This window comes from Pieris napi, chromosome 13 (genome assembly GCF_905475465.1).
Source record: "Pieris napi chromosome 13, ilPieNapi1.2, whole genome shotgun sequence".
Lineage (NCBI taxonomy): Eukaryota > Metazoa > Arthropoda > Insecta > Lepidoptera > Pieridae > Pieris > Pieris napi.
Genome location: NC_062246.1, coordinates 9,008,533 through 9,026,356, shown reverse-complemented (window position 1 = coordinate 9,026,356; position 17,824 = coordinate 9,008,533). Strand labels below are relative to the sequence as shown.

At 36.4% G+C, this 17,824-nt stretch overlaps 1 protein-coding gene across 1 annotated transcript in view; it reads left to right on the top strand.

Moving 5' to 3' along the window:
* Positions 1-17,824, top strand: part of LOC125055280 (anoctamin-4) — a 37,641-nt gene that overhangs the window by 6,981 nt on the left and 12,836 nt on the right. The window contains 18 exon segments of the mRNA XM_047657670.1: positions 250-455; positions 748-869; positions 1,271-1,411; positions 2,100-2,132; positions 2,958-3,107; positions 3,194-3,295; positions 3,949-4,083; positions 5,107-5,283; positions 6,146-6,297; positions 6,360-6,462; positions 7,416-7,523; positions 8,352-8,557; positions 9,315-9,481; positions 9,855-9,931; positions 10,576-10,716; positions 11,366-11,530; positions 16,332-16,475; positions 16,949-17,118. Coding sequence (XP_047513626.1) covers positions 254-455; positions 748-869; positions 1,271-1,411; positions 2,100-2,132; positions 2,958-3,107; positions 3,194-3,295; positions 3,949-4,083; positions 5,107-5,283; positions 6,146-6,297; positions 6,360-6,462; positions 7,416-7,523; positions 8,352-8,557; positions 9,315-9,481; positions 9,855-9,931; positions 10,576-10,716; positions 11,366-11,530; positions 16,332-16,475; positions 16,949-17,118 — 2,495 coding nt within the window. The 5' untranslated portion in view covers positions 250-253.

The following is a 17,824-nucleotide window of genomic DNA, read 5'->3' as shown; positions in this document are numbered from 1 at the left end:
CTGCCTTACGAAACGCTCAGTTGTGGAACGACGGACGTCGAGGTGATACGGATGGTATTTTGTATTCTGCCGTGACGTCATCGTACATTAAACCCTCCACAGGAGGCTGATCACTTGCCTGTTAGACTGACAAATGATCATGAAACGGATTCAGAAATCTAAGGCCTACTGATTTATTTATTTTTATTCATCGTTATTCTACGAAAAATTATAACATTTTTTTGCTATAGCGTCCGGCTCTTGTTCCAGAACAATGGAAGATGATGCAGTTACAGGAAATGCTCTGAACTATCTTAACCATAAAGGATTGAAACATGGAAGAAGTAATAGGCTAGAACCTAATTTGGATAGAATAACCTTTGAGAGTGAAAAGTTTAAAGGGACACAGAGTGAATCCTCGTCTAGAAGAAATAGTGATGATGGCGGAAGAGCGAGACAGGAGGGTTTTAGACAAGGTAATATGTATTGGAATTATGTTTATGTGCTATTACGGAAATCATTGCATTGGATATTAAAATTTAGCTTTCAGCAGCCCTTATTTTCGTAGATCAATGTATGATTAAACGTATATTTAAACTCATAATCGAGGGATAAATGAAGTTATAGTTATATACCTATATATACTATATATGTCTTAGTAATTTATAAACGGTCTTTATTTTTAATCTATCCCAAAATAAGGTGACTTATATGTCAAACCGTCAAGAGTTTTTGATGTCGACTTAACGAAATCTGAATTAATTTCAGATGGAACAAGTTCGGAGCCACCAACCGCTTACATCACGACTCACAACGCGTGGAATGACCTGGGCAGCTCAACGTCCACTACTAGAACTGAACTCAGTTTATCTGATACTGTTGACGAAGAGGTATTTAAACATCAAACCTTACCGAATTTCTTTAAATTTATTACTACATAAAACTAACTTCGCTGGCGTAACAATACAAAGTGCCTCTTGCCTTCCGAGACGAGAGAGAAAGCCATATATATATATACGATGATACTGCTGGCCAATCAGCCACTTGTTGCTTGAGAGAGGAAAAGAGAGAGAGAGGTTGACATGATGAGATTGAGAAGATGGTACCCGAAACCAACATCATAGGTGAACCCCGAACCTATAAATATCTGGGTATACTTACCAATTTTTTAGATGAAGTTTCAGCTGGTGGATCCCTCACTTACCCCTTGGAAGTCTGGATATCCCTATTAATTTCTATTCCTATTTTCTATATGAACGTAGCTGTCATGTTAACTTGTTTATATTTTCAGGTTCATAGACGTCGAAGTCAAGACCTTACACTCCCAGGTACACCACTGCATCCTCGAACCCCGTGGAAGTCAGCTGACAGCTTAGCGCGCGACACAGCTTTTGGAACACTGGCTAATATTATTGAAAGTCCAGCTAATAAGGTAATAGTAGTAGTTATTTTGGATTTTTGGAATAAGTTAAGTCAGGTTGAGAACAGGGTTATAAAGGGGAGGAAAAGGGTTATATGAAAGAGTTGGGGAAATGTTTTAATAGAAGCCTCATTTAGCAATTGATGGGGGCCGCAGCGCGCAAGGAGACAGAGGGATCGACTCGCAGCGCGCAGCAGATGTCTTGTTATTGTGAGGACCGAGGAGCAACGCTCGAATCGGTCCTCATGGGGTGTCCGGAGGTGTCAAATCCGGTGGTGAGGGGCCAAGGAGTTTTCTCAACTTGACCCTGGTGTCGCATTCGTAACTAAGTTAAATTTGGGGTAGTCGGGTAGCGACGCTAACAAAAAACTAATTTGACTTAATATAAATGTAATCGACCTATTGGACATTATCGGAAACAAGAATGTTATATTACAATTAATGAGTGTAAGGGCACATTTATTACTAAACTGACGTTTTAGAATTTATTGGCTACAAGTGTAAGTTAATTGCTAACATTTGATTTGTGCTTCTATTTATTAACTAAAATATATATATATATATATGTAACTTAACTAATGTTAGGTTACATAACTAAGACGAGAACAAATTTTTTAACTTCTTAGTTCTTTAATGTGTCTTCAACCGTTACGTTACAATAATTTTTTTTTAAGATATAAGGGGATTTTTTTTTTTTCAGAGCGTCCCATATATTGAGAGATGCGATAAAAAGGTATATATATAATCAATTTACTGCCGCGACTTTTGTACTCTAGAATAAAACCGCGGTATAAGCAATCTTAAGTAAATGTTATAAGTAGTTTTTTCCAAACAGAAATCTATCTATCTATCTATATCTATATATATATATAAATGAATTACTGTTCGTTAGTCTCGCTAAAACTCGAGAACGGCTGGACCGATCTGGCTAATTATGATCTTAAAATATTTGTGGAATATCAGGGAAGGTTTAAACGATGGGAAACGTAAATAATAATTAAAGAAAAATACTAAAAACGACACTTGAATTTCCCAATACAAACTGTTCTTATGGGAATTGGACGACTTTTTAGAAATTAAAAATTGTCACTTGGTTGTCATTTACATATTTGTAGATTCTTTCAAAAATATGTGTTTCATAGTATTAGTATGTAGTCTACTGTATGAGGGCCGACCTCTTTGGTCTGTTTTAAAAGTTTTGACACAAATATAGGTTGGTGAAACAAAGTTCACGGGGTCATCTAGTATATAATAATACTAGTGGACCCGACAGACGTTGTCCTGCATGATATTTCAAGCGATTAGTAAAGCAAAGTATGAAAGTACCGACTGCAGCGCCATCTGCCGGGCTGATTTGTGAATCTAAACCATTCCCAGATCCCCTTGAACACACACAAAAAAATTCATCAAAATCGGTCCAGTCGTTTGAGAGAAGTTCAGTGACATACACACTCACAGAAGAATTATATATATAAAGATATTACAAACTGTTAGCTATCGGACATATATGAAACATGCACTCTCACTCAACCTGTTCATAAGTTGAATCACATTGCAGATGTTTCTACGAGAATACCTTTCAAGAAACAGTCCAGAAAGGCCAAAACGCGGATGGAAGTTAGTCAGAAACGTGACATCAGCAGCTAGTGCTTTCATACCGAAGTTTAAGGAATCTGCTTTGCCCGGGACACCACTGCCTAACCACCAGGTACTGATTCTGAATCTATTATTAAATCTTTCAGCATCCATTTTTCTATGAAGATTCTTATAATTTATTTTCTCTTAATTTACCAGCCCCAACCAGAGTACAAGAACACAGAGCATGAAAAAAATAACAAGCCATCGTTTGCAAGTTGCCCAAACGAAAAAGAGAATGTCGGCGAGACCAGTCTTGATGTAAGTACGCTTTTTAACCAATTAATAAAATAGGTAGTTCATGTATTTTCCGTTTCATTCGTCTGTTTTTTGAAATAGGTATCATATAGCTGTGAGTAGAGCAGTGTTGGCCTAGGCTTGAGCGTGCGACTCTCATCCCTGAGGTCGTTCCTCAGCTATTCACCAATTTTCTGTCCAACGGTGAAGGAAAACATCGTGAGGAAACCGGCTGGCCTTAGACCCAAAAAGTCGACGGCGTGTGTCAGGTACAGGAGGCTGATCACCTACATGCCTATTAGATTGACAACTGATCATGAAACAGATACAGATATCTGAGGCCCAGGATTTGGAGCTATGTTTTAGCGCCACTGATTTATTTTTTAATATTAAATACATTATACTGTGAACATGGTGTCGGAGACAGCATTCAATAGGAGCAACGTCTTTGTTATCGGGGATCTGTGCAACAGACTGGTTCTGGCCTTTGGTATCGCAAATAACCTTGACCTTCGCTGATATATATAACCCTTAGGTATACAGAAACCCAGTTCTTGATGAACACTTGGGTTGCTCAAATATATATATATACATGGTTTATTGCAGTTTGGTTAAAAACTTATGTATATACAAAATGTTTAATTTTCTAATGTTAAAGATTTTAAATGGGATTTTAGGGACTTGATCCGGATTCGCTGATGTTCAGAGATGGCAGGAGAAGAATAGACATGGTTTTGGCATATGAGGAAGAAGACTACGGCGTGATGACGGAAGCCGAGGCCCGAAAAAGAGAGCACAGGAGGACGTTTCAGGTTTAATCATTATTTTTAGATTTCATTTGATTTTTCTTCCTAATAAGTAATCCCATCAAAAATCATGAATCTTCGTCTTTGTGATCCGACACGCGCTGTACGTATTATATTACCAAATATCTTTAAATAGTCTTATTTATTTATTTTCTATTTTTACAGTAACTAAGACAACAGAAAACTTATTAATATTAAATTAAACTAAAAACATAATATAAAAAAATATAAAACCTAAACCTTTTATAACTAATTATAAATAATGCAATTCTTGTGAATACATATAACCACTGTGCAACTAATTATATCAGTCTCACATGCAATAATATTCAGAGTGCTCAAGACAGGCGTAAATTCTCTGAGTAAATTTGTGCGCGCTTGAGGCACTACACTATAGTATAGAAATTTAAATGCTATAAAGTAGGTACAATTCCATCCTCACAATCTCGACGCCTGGCGTCAACACAGCGCTTTGTAAGGCAGTTAATACCGGGCACTACCTCTTCGTGGAACCAGCTTCCAGTAGAGATATTTCCAAACCGATACGAAGTAAAGAGCGTACCATTCCCTTAAAGGTTGGCAACAGCCGCTAGTCCCCGGCGATGCAGGTGTCCGGCGGCGGCTAGCAGTTTATTCAAAGTACCTAAAATAAATATCGGCCTGCTCGTTTTCCTCCTGTTCCATAAATAAAAAGAAATCACGACTATCTAGCAGGATTAACCTGTAACTTAAGTCATTCCGATTAAAATTTTTGGTATGTTTCGAAATTAAAATATCGTTTGATATTGAAAGAACTAAATCAAAATTAGGTTGCATCGTTATGATGACGATGGCTGAGATGGATGACGTTGTAATTTATAGATAGATATAATGAGGAATAATAAATGTATAGCCAGAATACTAAAAAATATTATTTTAATTTAAGTTTTATTTTATATAGTTGATTTATATTTTATAATTTATTTATTACCTACGTTTAAAACAATGTCTTTTTTTTAATGTGTGTAATATATGTTTTATGTTTTACAGGAAAACCTAATAAAAGAAGGCCTGGAATTGGAACTGGAAAACAAATCCCTGTCCTTCGATGGTAAGACCTGGTTTCTGAAGGTCCACATTCCTTGGAAGACTGAGATGAGGCTGGCTGAAGTTATTGGAATGAAATTACCGACTAAACGGTTCATCACCATTTCTGTTAGAGCTTGGGTAAGTTTACTCAATTTAGTAGCATTCTAAATGAATATCTATTAATTGATACAAAACTTATAAGTTTGAAATATTTAACCACTGATTATTACGTACTCACGTTTAAACATAGTACACTATTGTATACTATGTTTAAATCAACTAATTAATAACAAAACAATTACCTTAAAATATAATAACTTAAATATTTTATGAAAAGGAGTCCCTTCAGGCAAGGTTCCGAAGATACTGGCAGCTTTCCCCCTTTACTTTGAATAGTTAGACTAATTCTTTGTTCGAGGGTGCTGCCAGCTTTTCGGTCTTCTGTGATGTCGGCAGACCTCTACAGACCTCTAAATCCAGCCCTGAAGGCTTTGACCTCTAAACCCACGTTAGTTTAATAATTGACTTAGATATTATTCATAATAATACGAGCCCGAAGATAGCACGCCTAACTTTAGAAAACTCTTAAATCGTGACATCGTCATAATTTTCAAATCTCGTATTTAATTTAATTTAATAATAATATTTGTAATTAAGAATGCAATGTGTTATCAGGGATACATACAGTATAGTCATTATAATTGTTAAAGTGTTTCGGAATTATTAGGATTCTGCAAGAACTCAGTTTATTTTTACCAAACGGCTATTTGAGATGCCGAAAACAAATGTTATTTTGTTATCCCTTAACAAAAGCGTTGCCATACTGTCTCTGAAACCACATTTTCAAATTTTCTCAAAGCGACTTTAAATATACTCTGTTATGATAGGTAAGTTACACAACCATCGCATTGACTGTTATGGTAGTTGTATAATAAACAAATTTCTGTAAAGTAGAATGTGTTAAACCCGAAATAAAAATCATACTAATTTTGATTATTAGAGTGACGATAAACTAGCAGAGAAAGACAAAAAGTTCTATTCAAAATGGCGTCAGAAATGGAAACAGCTATATGAATACGACCATAGTAGAATAGAACCCGAGCCCTCGTTCATCACATCCACGGAACGGCCTGGAGTTAGGAGGGACGAACAGTAAGTCAAATTATCATTTATATATGTAACATATAGCGCACTTATGAAATATGTTTTTGCAGATTCTTAGTTAAAGATAGACACACACAATTCTCACCGGCACAACGGAGCCTGCTTGTTATGCAAATATTACTTCGAGCGCGATATGACAATAATGAAACCAAGGTATTCTATTTATTTAAAGCCGTTCTAGAAAGAAAAAGAAACAGAACGAATATTTTACCTAAAATAATCATAAACGAAAACCAGTCAACTCTCGATAATTTGCTCTCCTACTGCACAGTAATTCCCGAAAGGCATAGTTAGATTACTAAGACTTTCCTGGCGCTGTTTTATTGGTAAAAATTATTCATAGTTTTTCTAAGCTGTTACTACTACTTACATCTTTTTCCTAAGTAATTTAGACGACTATAAGTTTATGTGACGATCAGATTTATAGCATATTTAGGTAAATAGAATATGAATATTTTTGTTAAAATACTCACGGGTTACAGAGTAGTGTTGACCTCAGCGTGCGACTCTCATCCCTGAGGTTGTAGGTTTGATCCCCGGCTGATCACCAATGGACTTTCTTTCTATGTGCGCATTTAACATTCGCTGGAATGGTTAAGGTAAACATCGTGAGGAAACCGGCTTGCCTTAGACCCAAAAAGTCGACGGGGTGTGACAGGCACAGGAGGCTGATCACCCACTAGCCTATAAGATTGACAAATTGTCACAGACCTGAAAATATTGTAGCGCCACTGATTTATTTATTTTTACTCACGGTATACACAGTTCATATTTAGATAAAACTGTGCATGCAACATTACATCGAGTAGGTATGGTCGGTCGGTACGAATTCGGTCGAGCCTGTGCTAAGGCCTGAGAATTTTCTTTATAGCATAGGACGCCCAAAAATGGCAGTCGTCACAGCCTATGGACTTGCATTGGGAGGAGTATGCTCTTTTTTTTAACAGTTGGAGGTATCTCCTAGAGAAAACTCCCACCGGGAGTTGATTCCACAGTTCGCTAGTTCGTAAAAGACAATTTTTTGTCTTGAAGACTTCCAACCTTTCAAATTCTACAAATAAATGTTTTTAAAGATTTGTTTCACTGCACTGATGAATGCGTTTTAGATGGGCATACGACGGCTTTTAAACGATGGGACGTATCTCGCATGTTTCCCTCTACACGAAGGCAGATACAATACGGATAACCCGGATAAAACACAGACAGATAGACGGGTGAGTATATAGTTATATATATAGCAGTACTATAATAAGGATTATTATTATATATTTAACTAGCGGACCCGACAGACGTTGTCCTGCATAATTCACGCGATAAACACAACGTATGAAAGTACTGACTGCAGCGCCATCTGCCGGGCTGCTTTGTGAATCTAAACCATCCAGGGCGCCACCCAAAAATTCATTCAAAACAGTCCAGCCGTTTAAGAGTAGTTCAGTGACATACACGTATAGTAGAATCATATATATAAAGATGTTAATTAGTACACGCACTCCGATGAAGTGATGGTCTCCTTTAAATTCTTCCATTTGTCTCTCATGTTGTCATCTACTTAGGGTGCTTTAAGAAAAGAGCGTATCACTTCTTATAAAGGCCGATTTACATTATCTTAGTGTTTAGGAGAGTGCTTTAGGATAGTACTTTAGTTGAAACATGTAAACGCTACTTGCTTTAGTAAACGCTACGCTAAAGAACGTGCCTTTCAAGTTGTACTAAAGCACTCTCCTAAACACTAAGATAATGTAAATCGGCCCTTAGACTGGCAGCGCACTTGCAAGCCTTCTGGCAATTATAGTGTCCATGGGCGGCAGTATCACTTAATATCAGATGAGCCTCCTGCCCGTTTAAAGATAAAGTTGATAAGTGGCTAATTCTTGTAAAAATATAAGAGAAAAGACCTAAACAAATATTAAATAAAATATAAGAAAATAAATAAATAAAAAATTAAGTTGATCCTTTATATTTTTCAATATTATGCATGATGTATTATTATTTTACGAGTATATACAATTGGAATTTCATAGAAAAAATAATAATTACAGCTCCTTTACTTGGAGTGGGCTCGTCCCGCCAAATGGTATAAAAAGCAGCCATTGTGGTTAGTGAGGAGGTACTTCGGGGAGAAAATAGCGTTATACTTCTCCTGGCTCGGATTTTATACCAAGATGTTATATGCGCCTGCGATTGTTGGGACCCTTTGTTTTCTGTATGGGCTGGCTAGTATTGATTCGGGTGATAACATACCTAGGTAAGTGGTTGCTTATATTACTCCAAAGTAAAACTGCCTTGCGATTCTGTAACTCACTTTTCGAACTCTCACAGCGGTTTTCACAGCGGCGGTCGCGCTCAAATCAGTCGTGAAGCAGTCATTTTACGATTTGGCATTCTTATAAACAATAAACTACAAGCTACCTCCTTATCAGAGAGTTCGAAAAGTGAGTTACAGAATCGCAAGGCTGATCTCTAAGGCTCTTAGAACCAAAGTTTAGTAATCCTGGCAAAATTAGATAGTCCTGGTGGATGGTTCTTGCCCAAAGTTTATTATTATTTGTTCATAATTTCTGAATAAATAAGTATTAATTGATAAACCAGGATATATTTTTGTGTTTTTTTAACTCAAAAAGCAGCCGTTTCTGTTCTTTACTGTTTGTTATTAATATCAGAGAGATATGAGAATGCACAGAGGCTGCACCAGAAACAATGTGTACAAATTTAATAGCTGTTCTAATAGTAATAGTGTCGATAGATTTTTGTATGAAAAACTCAAAAAGGAATATACGTGTATTATATTTAAAAGAAATAAGTATATAATAGTATAAGAAATCAGTCAGAACTGTCAAAAATTTAAACTATTTTCATTTGGGAATAGATCGCTTAAATCGCTTTAGGCCCGTACACTAGTACTTTTTGTTTTTGATTCTTGTAAATTGTTATATGCACTAAGGTGTAAATCACGTATACTTGACATTATCGTCAGTTCAGTTTAGTTATATACAATTTTTCAGTAAAGAAATCTGCGATATGTCTGGCCCTGGTAACATTACACTATGTCCGCTCTGTGACAAAGCGTGTCAGTACCAGAGTTTATCCGACTCCTGTCTCTTCGCTCAACTAAGCTACCTTTTCGACAACCCCGCGACTGTGTTCTTTGCTATATTTATGTCTTTTTGGGGTGAGTAATTTTCTTTCTCTTAATAAAATCCCATTGCTTCAAAACTTACTAGAATACTTGGCAGGGTAGAACACTATCTGCCTATACGGTATTGGTTTGTTTCGCACACATCGTTTCGCAAGCCCCCCTTGACCCTTGGAGGGGATGAGTTTGTTTTAAAAGGGGTCGCAGTCTGTTGAAAAATAATAAATACAAACTGCATAAAGGTACAAAAGATTCGTTAAAAATTGCGCGCTATGTACATATTATTATAATTTTACAGTGACTGTTTTACCGAAGGTCTTGGCTTTTTCGTGGGTTGTGACATAAAAATGGTTGAGAAACTATGCTTTAGTTAATTTTTGGAAATCCACTTTTTAAATAAACATTTCAGCAACAACATTCTTGGAGTTATGGAAAAGGAAACAGTCTGTTCTTCGGTGGGAGTGGGACTTGGGAGGTGTCGATCAAGTAAGGAGTCCATATGTTTTATTTATTCTTTAAATTGGGTATTTATTTATATTTTATACTACCCGGCGAACCGCCTAACAGTTAATGAATGTCGTGTACATGTTAGCAAAATCAATATTAACTTCCCTACTTTATTAAGCAGAATGCACCACAGTAGAAACGAGTTGATTTGTTGTATATTTAAGTGGCTTAATATATTTTCCTGAGTTTTAACAACATACATTTTTGGACGCAGGCATAAATATTTGACAATCAATATATCTGTCAATCCTGTTTCATTACTGAGATGCATATATTTAAATAAATCTAAAATACGCTAATATACGAATATTGTAGATATATGGAAACCTTTATTAAATAAATTTTTTAATTTGAGAGGAGAGTTTACCGGGATGAACATAAATATTTTTTCAGTTACCTAACCCATTAACAAATTGAAATTTTTTTTCGTAAATTTTCCAATGTTTTTAATAGTTATTCTGATTTTAATAATAAATAAATAACAATGAAATTGGACCAGCCGTTCTCAAGTCATAAGTGTTTCTACAAACGCGGCTTTGTTTTAAATATTAAGATATATGAGACACAGAAATGTATTTAAACATCAGTCATCTTTTTAATTATATTTAATAAATTCTTGTTAGGATGAAGACATTCGACCAGAGTTCGAAACCTCGGTAAAAACATTCCGCACAAACCCGGTCACGCGTGAGAAAGAGCCCTTTCTAGCACCCTGGCAAAAGACCATGCGATACGTCGCAACCAGCTCTGCTGTGCTGTTTATGGTGAGATTTTGTGTATATACTCATTAATTTTAAATACATAGCTAATAAGATTTATATATATTTAAAAAACAGAGGCGCTAGAACCTTCTCGGTCAATATATATAGTATATACATATATATCAGAACAGCCTTGCGATTCTGTAACTCACTTTTCGAACTTACACAGCGGTTTTCAAAAAACAATAAACTACAAGCTCCCTTCTTATCAGAATGCCAAATCATAAAATGACTGCTTTACGACTGATTTGAGCGCGACCGCCGCTGCGAAAACCGCTGTGTGAGATCGAAAAGTGAGTTACAGAATCGCAAGGCAGATCTCCGTTAACAAAGACTTTGCGCTTACTGAATGCTGTCTCCGACACTATCGACATCTTTATATATTATGTTCGCACAGTAGCAATATTCTGTATTGGTTCTGTAAGGATATTTTGGTGAATAAATAAATATATTTCGCCCTCGAATATACAAAAACCAATGTAAATTCAATAATATTAATTCGTGGAATTTCGAACTTTGCCTCGACGTACGATGATGAAACTCAGTAGGTACTTATACGTCCTTAGACTACCAAGTTTTCCAGCCGTACTTACATCGTATCTCCTTAGTATACATAACAAAACATAGAGACAAATAGCCAATTTGTTCACAGATAACGGTTGTAATGGGCGCAGTGTTAGGAACAATAATCTACAGGATTTCGATGGTGTCTGTTATCTATGGTGGTAGCGGGTTTTTTCTCAAGAAACACGCGAAAATCTTCACCGCCATGACGGCAGCGTTGATCAACTTGTCAATTATTATGATTTTGACAAGGGTAAGTAAAAATTCGAAACACAAAGCTAATTAAATTTATTCACTATTACTCAAATTGTTTAATAAAAAGTACAGTTTTTATTGAAATGCGTTTATATCGTAAAGGAGAAGACCTTATTAAAATAATCGGCGTAATATTATATTATTTAAAGATAAGACCTAGAAAACTGTATATTATTTAAAAAGGTTTTTTTTTTTAGTTTAATATAAAGATAAATTTTCGAGGAAAGAACTGAGAAGATGTTTTCGAATGTACAGATAGTTTTTATTATTATTATTATTATTATAGCCTCTATTCGGACATGCCAGTATTTTTCTTTATTTTTCGTATATTGTACTTTTCTTCCACTTTTGCTTGTCCGTTTGCCAGATGGCAAAGGCCTCCTCCAACCTTCTCCATTCTGGCCTTTCTATGGCCACTCTACCCCATGTTGTTCCCGCGACTTGTATAATGTCGTCGTCCCACCTTTTTTGTGGTCTACCTCTCTTTCTCTTTCCATCTCTTGGGTACCATTGTGTGATTATTTTACTCCATTTGTCCTTTCCCCTGATCATGTGGCCTGCCCATTTCCACTTTTGTCTTCTTATTTTCAAAGTTATGTCCTGTACCTTAGTCTTTCCTCTGATGTTGCTACTCCTTACTTTGTCTTTTCTTTTGATCCCAGTCATGCTCCTTTCCATGGCATGTTGACATACGGAGAGTTTATTTGTTACGTTTTTTGTTAAAGCCCATGTTTCGCTCCCGTAAGCCAGCACTGGCAGGATGCATGTGTTAAATAATTTGCTTTTCGTTGAATTGTGTAGGGTCTTGTCTTTCATCACTTCTTTTAGGCTCCAATATTTTTTCCAGCTGTTTGCAACTCTTCTTTCGACTTCTTTGTTTCCGTTATCGTCTGGAGACATCAGTTGACCGAGGTATAAATATTCTTCCACGTAGGAGATTTGGTTCTGCTCCACTATTACAGGGTCTTTGTTGCCATTGGTCATGATTTTTGTTTTTTCCGGGTTTAGCTTCAATCCGGCCTTTGCACTTTCCGATGCTAGATCATTTATCATCTTGTTTAGATCAGCTGGTGTTTTTGCAAATAATACGATATCATCAGCGAATCGTAGGTGCGTTAGCGCGCGGCCATTAATAGTTATACCCATGTCCCTCCATTCCAGATTCCTGAAGATCATTTCTATTACGGCCAGAAAGAGTGTTGGTGAAAGGGGGTCACCCTGTCTCACGCCTTTTTGTATTTGAAATTTATTTCCTTCTTTTTCTAGGCGGATACAAGCCGAACTGTGTTTATAAATGTTTTTTATAATTCTTATATATTTATGCTCTATACCCAGTTCCTTTAAGGCTTCCCAGATTTTTGAGTGTATCAAAGAATCGAAAGCCTTACTGTAATCAATAAAAGCTATGTAGTATACAAGCTGGTACTCATTGAATTTTTCTATAATTTGTCTTACAGTGTGGATGTGGTCTAGCACCGAGAAATCTTTACGGAATCCTGCCTGTTCAATGGGTTGTTGCTCATCTAATTTCCTTCCTATTCTTTCCAAAATAATCTTTGCAAAAATCTTGTAAATGTTAGACATTAGACTGATGGGTCTATAGTTTCCAATATCGCAGTGATTCCCTTTCTTGAATATAAGGATTATGATGGATTCAGTCCACTGTTTTGGGATAATTTCTGTGTTTATCACGTAGTTGAAAATTTCTGTAAGTATCGGTGCCACTGCTACCTTCGTTTGCTTTAGTATTTCATTGGTTATGCCATCTGGCCCTGGAGTTTTATAATTTTTCTGTGTGTCAATAGCTTTTTCAGTTTCTTCCTGCATGATGTAAGGTACCGTTTCGTACTCTGGTAAGTCTATTTCTCTTTTATTTGTGTTATTTTTGTATAGTTCGGTGTAGTAGTCAGTAGCGATTTTGAGTATTTCTTGTCTACCAATTTTCTTCGCTCCTCTTCTATCTTCCATCTTAACAATCCATTCTTTCTTGTTAGTTAATTCTTTGTACGCCTTCTTTATTCCTCCTGTCTGTCTAATATGTCTCTCTATTGTTTCCATACGATGTTGTCTCCTGTCTTTCCTAATGTTTTCTTTTATTTCTTTACTAATTCTTGCAATTTCTTTTCTATTTTTACCAGTATTTTTCGCACTTATTAGCGCTGCTCTTTGGTTAAGGAGGTTGACGGTTTTTTCTGTCATCCTGTTGTATAGGTTCTCTTTCCTTTTGCTATGTTCTTTAGTAGTGGTTACAATTTTATTTTCCAACCAATTGTATTTCTCCTGTGTGTCGGCGTCTTTTGTTTCATATTTGTAGTCTTTAAGTTTCGAGTTTAGTGAGTTGGCTATTTCTCCTATCAGATGTTTGTTAATTTTTATATTTTCTCGACTTATTTTTGGTCTGGGGTTCTTGGGTTGGGATGGGTTTAACTCAGCTCTGACCATGCGGTGGTTGGTGTTAAAATTTAGGTTATTGATGACATTTATGCTTGGAAAGAATTTATGTTTGTTGGTCAGTATAAAGTCAATTTGGTTTTTTGATTTTCCATCGGGTGACAACCAGGTCCACATTCTGTTTTTCTTTTTCTTGAAGACGGTGTTTAATATGGTCAAGTTATTTTCCATTGCAAAGTCTATGAGCATTTTTCCATTCCTGCTTCTAGGTTTTGAGCTGTATGTATAGGGCCCTATAATTGCATCCTCGTCCCGTTGGCGTTCGCCAATTTGACCATTGAAGTCACCCATCACGATGATATTTTTGTGGGCATATGTCTGCAAAGCTTTGTTCAAATCTTGGTAAAACTGGCCAATTGTTTCCATATCTGCTTGTTCTGTAGGTGAATAGATCTGGATAATGGTCCATGGGTCCTTGTAATCGGGTAATTTTAAATTCAATAATGCTATGCGCTCTGATACACCATGAAATCCATCTATGTGCTTTGTTAGGTATTTTTTAACTAAAAATCCTACACCATGTTTTCCTGGGGTTTCCCCTATATGATATAGTATAAAGTCTGGGTGTGCGACAATGTTTTCTCCTATTCTTCTCACTTCACTCATGCCGAGGATATCCCAGTTAATGTTTTGTAATGCTATTGACAATTCCGATAAGCTTTCATCTGATCTTAGTGTTAATACGTTTAGGGTAGCAATGTATATTCTTGTGTATCTGGATGTTGGGATCTTCGTGTTGACGTTTTGCTTGGGTAGAGTTTGTGTAATGTTTTCTTTATTATGTTGTTGTTGTTTTTGGTTCAATGTTGGAGGGTTTTGGTCTAATTCCCCACGGGGACCAGCCGGGTTGGGGAGTATTTTCTTAGCGTGGTAATTGTTATTTGTGTATTTTCTTGGTTTTTCGGTATGCTGTGTTTTATTATCGTTTTTAGTTGGTATGTTCTCCAAGTCCTGACGTTGAATTTGCTCTGGAGCGAAATATATTATATGTTTTGTTTACTTTCTTGGGAGCCGTTATGTCATTATTGTGTTCCTGTTTATTTTCAGATGGTGATTTGGATTGTGAGCGTTTCCTTTTAGAATATGTCGATCCTTTCTCCTTTACTATCAGCTTATCATACCTTATAAAGGCGATTTTTCCATTTTTCTCTTCCTGTTCCTTCTTTTGCTTTAGACCCTTTCTTTTTAAGATGACATCTTTAGGATAGTCTTCCGTTGCATATATGTTTGGAGGGAAGTTTTTATTATTTTTTAAGAGTTCGTATTTACGCCATGTTAAAGAAAGAGTAACCAGGATTGGTCTTATTTTGTTTCCAATTTTCTTGCCAAGTCTTCTTAGATTGCTAATCTCCCAATGATTCCACTGGCGCACCCCTTCGCTTCTTCGTGCTGTTTCGTTTAATACATCTATTGCGTTTTTCCAGAGTTCAGCTGCGTTATTTTCCGTTTCTACAATGCCATGTAGTATTACATTGTTCTTCCTTGCTTCTCTTTCCAAGTTTTGCACGCGCGTTTGAAAGATTTTCACTTCTTCTTTTAGTTTCTGGTTCTCGGCTATAAGAGGACTAAGTTTCTCGTCTATAGTGTTTAAAAGGCTTTTCGTGAATTTTTCAGCCAGTTCTTCATTTTGTTCTTTGAAAGATTGTTTCATTTCCTCCATTTTTTCTAAGAGAATTTTTAATTGGGATTCCATTTTGGGTAAGTTTCAAAGTACTTAATTTACTTGGATGCTTAGTTCGATATTTTATATTCCTGGTGAAACTGCCCTCTTGTGACGAGTGGATGTACTAGCCATTAATGTTTACCTTATTTTCTTATGGTACGCTTTCTTCCAATTTAATGTAAAGATTATTGCTTTATATGATTTTATTTAATATAGGAAATATAAAGAATTCCGAAATTGCACAGCAAAAAATGCTCCTTCAATAGTGTGACAGTACAAATGTCACTGCAATTAATGCTCCTTATAGTAATTAGCACGTATTTACCTCGACTTTATGCGATAATTTCTTTAAGCAACTCGGTCGCAGATATACAAAACAACCACGTCGGAAATTTGCCAATCTGAATTCCAAATTCACTATATTTTATTGTTCACATTTTCTAGTCACCAACACACTTTTGAAAAGTAGATTTTTTGTATTTCTTCCGCTATCCACAAAGCAGCTATCTTTTCCAGAGACAGATAGTTCACTAATATTGTTTAATTGTTACTTGTTATGGTATATTTTTGCGATTTACTATTTTAAATTTATTATTTTATGAGGACTCGATGTAAACGTTGCGACTACCCACATATACCCAGATAGTACGATCGCTTAATTAAGCATATTAATATTTTTTTCTAGATTTACGCGAAAATAGCAGTATATTTAACTAATATTGAGAATCCGCGGACACACACGGAGTATGAGGATTCATATACGTTTAAAATCTTCTTTTTTGAATTCATCAATTTTTATTCATCCCTTATATATATCGCATTTTTTAAGGTAAGAAATATTTTTTGTTAGCTATATATTATCAACATTTTCTTTAGGCCCCAGTGTCTTTGAAAAAATGCTAAATAACATTGAAGCTTAAGTTTGTCTGTTTTTTTATGGCAATATTTTTAACTTTATGCCAGTTAGTTTGTCTGTAAAGGAATATGAGGGGTGGTCAATAAATAGTGATAACCCAATACATTCTCTTTGGAAAGGAAAACAAATACTGGCAGGCATTAATAAAAAGCAAATCTCTTCCGTTTTTAAAAATAGAATTCATTTGTTTGCGCAGTCTCGGAACGTGTTTTTAAAAATGGGTAATTTTGGAGTTCTTACGTTAGTTAGAGTTAGTAATAAAATACAATCTGCTTGAAAAATTCATGGTCCATGTAAATCAAGACTTTAGGAACATTGGGGGTTCATGCTCTTTTATATTCTACGTTTGCGCGTTTTGATAACTAATCTATCCTGAAATGCTTTAGGGCCGTTTCTACGACTACCCTGGCGATGATCAAGCCAGAAAATCTGAGTTTTTTAAATTGAAAGGTGACATTTGTGACCCTGCTGGCTGTCTCTCTGAATTATGTATACAATTAGCAATAATCATGATTGGAAAGCAATGTTTTAATAATTTCGTGGAGTTGGGTTATCCGTAAGTATGCTAAGTGTGTTATGTACTACAGTATTTTTTTTTTTTTTTTTATATAACGGGGGGCAAACGGGCAGGAGGCTCACCTGATGTTAAGTGATACCGCCGCCCATGGACACTCTCAATGCCAGAGGGCTCGCGAGTGCGTTGCCGGCCTTTTAAGAATTGGTACGCTCTTTTCTTGAAGGACCCTAAGTCGAATTGGTTCGGAAATACTTCAGTGGGCAGCTGGTTCCACATAGTGGTGGTGCGCGGCAAAAACTGCCTTGAAAAACGCTCAGTTGTGGAACGGCGGACGTCGAGGTGATACGGGTGGAATTTCGTATTCTGTCTCGACGTCCGATGATGAAATTCAGCTGCAGGTATTAATCCGAACAACTCCTCTGAACACTCTCCATGGTAAATGCGATAGAAGATGCATAGTGACCCCACATCTCTACGTAACGCCAAAGGATCAAGCCGCTCGGAGAGGGATTGGTCGTCGACGATTCGAACCGCTCTGCGTTGTATACGGTCAAGTGGAAGGAGCTGGTACTGGGGAGCCCCCGCCCAGAGGTGAGAGCAGTACTCCATGTGGGGCCGAATTTGCGCTTTATATAGTTGCATGCGGTGGCCCGGAGTGAAGTACCGCCTCGCCTTGCTGAGCACACCAAGCTTTTTGGAGGCTAATTTAGCCTTTCCCTCCAAGTGACCGCGAAACTGAACGTCG